Below are 8947 nucleotides of genomic sequence, written 5' to 3'. Positions count from 1 at the left end.
TGTGTGAAAATTTTCCACTTGTTTTCCAAGAGGTTCTGTTTATTATTATAAACATCAATGAAAGACAAAATTATTTCACTTAAATGATTTTTGTAGTCCTAACAACTAAAACTGGGGAATATCGATGATACTCCTCAATTTCCCAAACCTTTTGCAACGATGGGGGAATGGTTCGCTTTTGTGACGGAAGAAGAAAATAAATAAACTCGCTGGTCTATAAAGCAATAGCAGAAAATATCAAAAAATCAACTTCATAGGCTGCAAACGTTTTTGACGGTAAGCTGTTCATAAACGTTTCGTCTAATTTGTAGCCTCCATTTTACTTTAAATTTTAATAATATGCTCAGGAATTTGTCCTTGGGCGTTAGCTGTTCCTCGAAGTTCACACTTTTCCTTTAGCTTCACTTTCGGAAAACTGTTTGCTTCTCGAAACAGATAATGTCGCAGACAAATAAACTCCACTCCAAAATTACAGTAGCTTCATCAGCCTTTGAAGAAATACTGTAGGCCTTGGTGATTACAAGTAGCTTCCCTTTAATATGGTTTACCAACTTACATTCCAAACCACTAAGGTATGCTTGAGAAATACAATGTAGGGTCAGGCAGTATATTTAATTAACTTTTGACACATTCTCCCTGTACCATAATCCTGTATTTTCAGTTGGCAAACCTTCCGACGGATCCTGCAACGGTTCAGAAACCAAGACGAAGAATTACTTCCCAAGGCTCAGACAAGTACGAAAAACCGAGGTTAATCTGTTGTAGTTCCATTGGTCTAAATGAAATATTCGCATAGTTGTACATTGAAATTCACACTTAGTATGTTTGTTCTTTTTTTTTTTTTTTGTATGTTCGTATGTTTGTTCTTCGATCTTCATAATTTTTATACAATTTGAACTTGTACGTATGCTGCATAGTATGCACGTTTTACTGCATGTCTGGATTTGGGTACACTTTCCACAGATTCAACATTTTTTTCTGATCACTTGCACAACTAATGTCGTTGGAGGTTTTGAATTCACTGCTGTTTGATTTCATTAATGTGGTGTTCCTCTGGATATAAAAAAAAAATGTTTGACTTTTTGGACGACAGAAGGTCTTCTCTAACTTGCAGGGATGCCCCAGCCTCAAGCAGTGAAGGAGAAGAAAAGAAGCCTGTAGCAGCTGCCTCAACATCTGGAGGGAGTATGCCGGAAATGTCGGCTGATAGTAAGTTTTGTTTTACTAGTTATGTGTATGTAGTTTGGGAATAATGACATGCCACAGCCCTGTCCTTAATTCAGCCACGAGAAACTGGACATAAAATTGGCTTTACAAGTGAATCTTACCATCAGTGGCACGACTCGTTCAAAGGTTAGGCCCTCCCAGGGTTTTTATTTTTTATTTTTTAACCAAAACATGTGTTGGAGACAAATTGGGTTACAGTATCGGAGCGATGTAAGAGTGACAACAGCCTGTCTGATAAGAGAAAAGCTGGAAATGCTTACTGTGCATGAGGGAAAGTGGTTTGCATTGCATACATGTAATAATAGTCAAAGTGTTGACTGTAGATCTTTATGCGCATTTGCAATAGCGAGCCAGTTGGCCAAGTTCGTTGAGAATCCATCTACAGTACATGTACCATGGCTGAACGTCAGTGCGACAAACACTAACCGGCTTTAAATAACTGAGGAAAACGTGCCCAGCCTTTCTGACAGAATTTCTGGTCTCTTTGGACAAGGACTAAATTTTAATCCCTTCCTTGCAGTGCTTATGAAGAACGAACATTATGTGGGAAGAGAACAGGGCTCACAGCCCCTGGTGTTGTGGTCTGTCACGCTTTTCCTGGGGCACCTTTAAATCAGTCTTACAATTTTGACAACATTGAAACGGCTCCTGAAAATATGTCTGCCCAATTTGTTGTTAATGCTTTGAATCTTTGACACATCGATTATGTTATTAATTGCCTTCTACATTAAATCCCATACAAAGGGGATGTTTACATTACTTGTAACTTTTACTTGTGAAACAGTAGGTTCATTCCTACTCAGATGGTCATCCTTCAATTTTGATAGGAAATATCGAATTAATAATTTGAAGAAACACTTGAACCGTATTGAAATTTACAGCTCTTGGTGTTTGTAACGGTGACCAGAATGCTGCTTTTCAGTTGTCCGTCCTCCTTATTTTACAATTCCATCGTAAAAGGGGTATCTGGCACGGTTAGTTAACTTGACGATTAAATCTCCCCTCTTCTATTTGTCTTCTAGTGTCTGTCAAAGAGGTGCGTAACCCTGCTAGTGAGTCAGAATCCAGTGACATTGAGGCGCGCTCCGTAGGGGATGTTACTCCACCCAGTACCCCTGGAACAAAGCGCACAGAAAAGAAGTCCATTGGGCGATCTTCCTCTCTGGCTAGCCCGGGGCCTTTTGTCGCCACACCGGAATGGGTAAGTCGTAACGAAATATAGTGAGGTGAAATTTGGGCTTGGGTGCATTTTTGATAACTACAATTGCTACAAAACTAGTCCTTTAGAACTATTTCAAAAGCTTAGACCAAACGTTACTAAAGTAAAAATGTAGTGGACCAAATTTATGGGATTTTTGTTGTTTGTGTTTTTAGGTTCAATCTTGGAAGCAGAAGCTGCCCCTGCAGACCATAATGAGGATGCTTCAAGTTTTGGTTCCTCAAGTCGAGAAAATTTGCATTGATAAGTAAGTTATTTCGAAGGTTGAGTTCTTGAATTAAAACATGGTTGGTGCTAAACCGGTTTACTGTCATCTCGCCACCATGATAGGCTTTTGTACATGACGCTTTTACTTCGCCTCTAAAATGCTCGCCTTTAATGCTCCCTCTTCCCTACTACATACATGTAGAATGCATGGTCTGTCCCCAAAAATGCTCATTTGATTCTCATTATACATACAGTAGGCTGATAAAACTGTTTTTGAAATTTGAAGGTTTTAATTTCAACATTTTAACACAAGTAAAGGCTCACCTTTACAGTGGCGCATATTTACAACACAAAATATTAATGTATAGTATAAGAAGTTTAATAACAATATAGACCTTATTCATAAATGGCGGTCACATTTATAATTCTTTTGTCCACGTGCAAATTAGCCTCATTTTAGAGCAAGAATTCTTTTCAATTCACTGTATGGTATCGAGGCCTGGTAGGCTAATTTGCACTTCGACAAAAGAATTATAAATGGGCCGCCATTTATGAATACGGTCTATAAACCAATCCACAGAACGGTGTAAGAGCTATCTTTGACTCAGGGATTGCAACCGAAAATGTCATCATAAGATAAGTTTGCAGAAACATTCTTCTCTCAATATGTTCACGTCATTTTCACGCTGTTAGGGGTTTGACGGATGAGTCAGAGATTATCAAGTTCCTTCAGCATGGTACCCTGGTCGGCCTGTTACCCGTTCCGCACCCTATTCTCATCCGAAAATATCAGGTAAGCGGACTGTTGCCAAAAAAAAAACATTAAGCAAGCGTCTTTGTTATGCGTTTGTTCTATCGACAAGTTGCTAGGGCGCTTTAAAAAGGCCACAAAAAATGCCAATTTTCGATTCTTTTCGTGGGTGATGATCTCTGTGTGATAGTATGTAAGACCAGCGGCAGTATTTGGCGAATGTGTGAGTGTGTAGCCCTTAAGGTGTGTCCTGTCCGAGATGTTTATTCCTTAAAGCAGAGTTATGACAGTATATCGAACGCAATTTCATTAATCGCTGCGAGTAGTCATCAATAGGGCCGTTTATACGAGAGAAAATAAGCCGCGGCTAACTCTGGCCGCCGCTTACGTAAGCCGCGAACACCTCGTATAAATGGTACAAAATCTACGTTCACGGCTTTCTCAAGCCGCGGCTTATCCTGGCCGGGGAGTTTATACTCGTATAAATAGTTCCTTTCGCGGCTTACGTAAGCCGCGGCCAGAGTTAGCCGCGGCTTATTTTTCTCTCGTATAAACGGCCCTAATGTCACGAGCCATTTAGTGATATTTCCAGAGGAAGACCAGTGTGGAATTGGGATACTATCACATTAACCACATTTTAATCGAGAAAACTATCGAAGGAGACAGAGTGTCTTTGAATGTACTTGAGTGGCATCTAAACTTAAATTTGTTGTTCTTAACCTAGGCAAAGTAATGTTTTATCGCTCAAGATGTCTTAAATTGAAAATTCTCTCCTTATGGACGTGACATTGCGTTTATAAGACAATGTTTTCCTTGGCATAATTGCATTGTTAAGTTGTGTTTTGAAAAAAGTTCCTTTTACGTGGAATGCACATAGCGTTTACCCGGGATTCCAGAGGTTATTTTTTCGCTATATGAAAAGAGCGACAAAAGAGCGCTTTGTGACTCGCTCTTTTGTCTGTCTTTTCATAGCGAGAAAATAACCTCTGGAATCCAGGGTACATAGCGTTCGGCTATAAAGGAATTTTTACCTCAGTGTCATTAGTGCTCTTTTCCATTTCTAAATGTAACAGAATATTGTGCTCGTTATGCAGTCTTTCCGTCCCTTTTTATTGCTAGATTTCTTCACTTTTCACGGAAGCAAGTTCTGCGTTACTTAAGGGGCTTTAATTTGCACTTATTTCACGACTCCCCTTGCAGCACGTATTTGCTATTGATAAATTCAAGTTTAGGGATGCAATACTTGTAGAGTTCATAACCGAACGGTTTGGGTTTCTTTTACAGGCGAACAGTGGAACGCAAATGTGGTTTCGAACCTACATGTGGGGAATAATTTACCTCAGGTATTTAACTTACTCAAGAAAAAATGAGGGGACAGAGAGGGAGGCTCAAGGCGTTGGCCGGGATATATTATGTCCACGAAAGTTATTTTTAGACGAGCGGAAGTCTTTGTTCTAGGGGAAGTCTGTCTTCCGAGACGTCCGCATGCAGTCTTGCTTCGCTCTCAGGTTCTTAGTGAAAAGAGAAAATGATGGCGCACGTGGAAGGCTGGTGAATATGTATTTTCTTTCAAACATCGGACCGAGGTTGGCCTGCATGCGGACGTCTCGGAAGACTTCCGCTCGTCTAAAAATGACTTTCGTGGACATGACATATCCCAAGGGCTGGACCGGGAGCCTCCTTCTCTGTCCCCTCATTTTCTCTTGACTTACTACTTTCCTCTGTGGCTCGCTGTAGTCTTGTTCCTTCACTTCTCATTTTGCTGTAAGGTTACCCAGCCCGATTGTTTATTCGCTTGTCAATAAATACCCTCTTGAGTATTGTCATATTTGACAATTTGACTTGATTTGCGGTAATTGTTATTTTCAGTTTACAATGTGCCCAATTAGTGCTTCAGCGCTAGAACGACTAGGCACTTAAAATAAAGTTCATTTCCTTTCCTTTCTTACATTGGGAAAACAAAGTTGACAAGCGAATGAGGTCTATTGCATAGCTTGAAATTTGGTTGGGTCATTTCGAAGAGCATCGGAGTTTCAGTGTGGGAAGTCGCCGATCGAAACTTTAACCCATGATGACACACTCGGGTTTTGTAAGTAAATGAGGGAAAAGTTTCGCTCACATCTCCTGGACGTTAACAACTGACAACACTTTCACGTGGAGCCGGTGTGAGCTAAACCTTGAATAAGTAATAACTAATGTAATCACAAAGACTACCGTGAAATGAAATGTTGCCTTTTCAATGAGGACCACAAAAAAGTGTTGGACTTCCCCAGTTTTCTTGGAGAAAAACGAAGAACCGAGGGCCTCTTCTCAAGACCTTTGCTCGTAGATTTTTCAGAGACTGCACACTGTTTTGCTGACAGCGCAGTCTCTGGTGACTGGTTTGGTCTGGTTTACCATGCGATAGCCTCCATGCTTTCGATAGTTTAACTAATAGTGTGTAGTCGTTCTAGCGCTGGAGCACTAATTGGGGACACTGTCAACTGAAATTAACAATTAACGCAAATCAAGTCAAATGTTGGTTTTTGAGGTGAGCGGAAAAACGGAGTACCCGGGGAAAAACCTCTCGGTGCAGAGTAGGGAACCTACAAACTCAACTCACATATGACACCGAGGCTGGGAATCAATCCCGGGCCACATTGGTTGGAGGCCAGTGCTCTCACCACTGCACCATCCCTGCAGAACAGATCGGCCAGCTTTTGTAGAAGCAAAGCAACCACTCAACTGAAACAATTAATTCGTATCCTTTTCATTTTTCAGGAATATTGACCCTCCCATATGGTACGACACGGATGTCAAACTGTTTGAAATCCAGCGAGTGTAGTAATAGTCCGGCGACTACGCTGGGGAGACAACGTATCGCGGATCAAGGATATCGTATGTTACACATTTAAAAAGCTCTTGGAAATTAGGACGATTTCCCGTTAATTATCGAAAATAATTCCGCCATTGATTTGTTTTTGCATTACTGCAAGACGGAATGCATAAATGGCGGCCAAAAAAATATTCTTTTGTTTATGTGCTAATTAGCCTCACTAGCCTCGTTTGCATGGACAAAATACAAAAGAAAGGTTGCTTGAGAGCGAGGCTAGTGAGTCTCATTAACACATAAGCTTAACAATACATTTTTGGCCGCCATTTATGCATTCGGTCAATTGACTGACCTACAAAATCGCACCGAATTTTTGCCCGATCTGAAGAAAAAGCAAACTCGCACGCATTTTCCCGTGCAACAGAATCTGTGGAAGCTGAAGCACTACCCTCAAGCGACGGTTTTCTTGAAGTGTCTATCAGATAAAGTTTGTTGAGGTGATAGGCACTTCAACTTGGTGTTGGTGTATCTTCATGATTATTATTGTTCAGAGAAAATGTGTACAGACTTGAAAAGGCGGCCACGCCAAAACGCAGGCTACAGACTGTGCAGACCGTGTAGAGCAGGGGTAAAATATAGTGTTATCCTCACTATTATCGAGAGCCAACCGTAAACATGCTAACCTGAATATTATTTAGGCATAATTAGGCTAACCCGAATTTTCATTTTACAGACGGTCTGCACAGTCTGCATTTTTCGGTGTCCCCTTGAAAAGGTAACCCCAACGGGCCTTAATCACACGGAATCTATTGTCTGTGACCAGTACGGCCGCTGCGCGAATAAGGTCCATTGTGACTTCAAAACGAGTATAGAATCAGTAAGTTAATTAACCGTGACGATTGACAGAAGTGTCGGATCTTACTTTGTTCTTATGAAGCAAGGAAAGAGAGGAGAAATGCAAATAAAAACTGCATTGGTTCCTCAAGAGTGTCAAGATTCTTTCAGTGAGTATTTTTCGTGAAATTCAAACAATGAGGGGCTTCCGTTTTCATACAAAAACGGACTACACGTTTCTTGGCTTACTTTTTCCAATGGCTTACTTTTTCCAATATATACATCATGTGACGGTACTCAGGAGATACAGGGTTTGGCTATTTGTCTTGTTCAGCAAAAAGCAGTGGGTCCAGCTTGAAAATTCACTGGAAACGACATTTATTAGGGAATAAGGCTTGTTTATAGAGCGTTTCACGTGACGTCACGGTAGCCATGATGGTGTACCACACTGATCCTCCGGGAATTGATCTCTATTTCTATGCAAATACTTTCTTTTGTTTCAGTAATCCAATATGGCTACTGGTCACGTGAGTGAAAACGCTCTATCGCTTGCGTACGCGTACATTTTGAATTTCCGGTATTTGTTTGCCACTGTCGAAATTTACTTGTATATAATGAATTTTAAAGTAAACTTGGTACAGTCGCGCAACGTACTTTGATGGGTTGTTAGTTGTATCTTAATTTTTAGCCATCAAAAGTTATTTAAAGAGGAAAATTCAATCCGTCGACTTTCCCAAGTGGATTAATAATCTCAATAGCTGATTTAGGGGGTGGTGGACCCAATAGGGAGTTTTAGAAATGACGACGGCTATGGCAACGACATGACCATGAAAGAATAAAGTTTGGTTTCAGTGATTTAAGTACATTTCTATGCCTCAGAAAACAACGCGAAATAACCAAATTCAGCTTAGGTTTCTGACTATGTTAGCACAGAACAGCACATCTTTATCTAACTTTTGGTGCCAATTACAGTTGTAGGATACTTGATCTATCGGATATATTTTACAGTGTGAAGGAAATGAAGTAATCGCCAAATTCGTAGTAGCGAAAACTCGAAGTTATTTTGAAGTCTCAGTGACGTTTTCGTTGTCATAGCCGTGGTGGTTGATTAAAACCTCTGATGTCCAGACCAACTTTACTGAAATAAAAGTATGTATTAGAGTTATTTAGTCAGGTAGCAACGAAATTTGGCTTGGACCAATAAAGATAATTATTAACTGAATGCGTCTCAAATTTTGTTCTTATTTGTGCGGTGTGGTAAACCCGATTGAAATCACGGAGGACGTTTCACAATGGAAACGAAATAGATGGGCACACGAATCAAACGAAAAGCACATTTCTTGGTTTGTATTTCAAGATCACTCCCAACCTCTCATGCCTTCAAGTTGGTATGTTCTCAGTGTCGACAAAGTAGTCAAACATTTGTATTGGTGATCAAATGATTTCTAGTGCTATTAGGAATAAGTAAGTACGAGTGAATTTTTTCAAAGACGGACAAATACACGATTCGTGCAATTTGTAGTTTTAGCAAGAGTTTAGTCGTGCTTATTTATTCCAAACTGAATACTAAAATGAAGTCGTGTGATTACCTATTTTACCCTATACGTGAAAAAAAAAAACAAACAAACAAACAATTTCAAACTAACCACTCCAAACATTGCAATTATAAAGTATTTAAATGAAGCTAACCCTAACAAGTCATTGAAAGTTAACCGAATAAAAATTGGTGCTTCGACGAATTTTAAACCCGTAGATAAAACAATGGCATTTGGTTTGCAATTTCAATCTACTTTTTGACGAAAGGCTTGGTTACCAAGAATGGCATCGACCGTCAAAAATGGCATGCGGTCTTCATTATTCCGAATTTCGCTCATTGCATGCGCAACCTACTCTTTGT

General features: G+C 40.0%; 1 protein-coding gene across 2 annotated transcripts in view; it reads left to right on the top strand.

Moving 5' to 3' along the window:
- The window catches only part of LOC138060174 (protein HID1-like), a 39357-nt gene extending 31085 nt beyond the window's left edge, over positions 1-8272 (top strand). The window contains exons 23-29 of one of the 2 annotated variants that reach the window (XM_068905895.1): positions 662-735; positions 1115-1209; positions 2250-2428; positions 2602-2693; positions 3347-3446; positions 4689-4747; positions 6165-8272. In XM_068905895.1, the coding sequence (XP_068761996.1) occupies positions 662-735; positions 1115-1209; positions 2250-2428; positions 2602-2693; positions 3347-3446; positions 4689-4747; positions 6165-6228 (663 nt within the window). In that variant the 3' untranslated portion in view covers positions 6229-8272. The remainder of the gene's footprint in view (positions 1-661; positions 736-1114; positions 1210-2249; positions 2429-2601; positions 2694-3346; positions 3447-4688; positions 4748-6164) is intronic. The other variant, XM_068905896.1, reaches the window with a different exon arrangement.
- Positions 8273-8947: the final 675 nt, after the last annotated feature.

Source organism: Montipora capricornis, chromosome 8, assembly GCF_036669925.1.
Source record: "Montipora capricornis isolate CH-2021 chromosome 8, ASM3666992v2, whole genome shotgun sequence".
Lineage (NCBI taxonomy): Eukaryota > Metazoa > Cnidaria > Anthozoa > Scleractinia > Acroporidae > Montipora > Montipora capricornis.
Note: the sequence above shows the minus strand (reverse complement) of the source record. Positions and strands in the feature narration are given on the sequence as shown.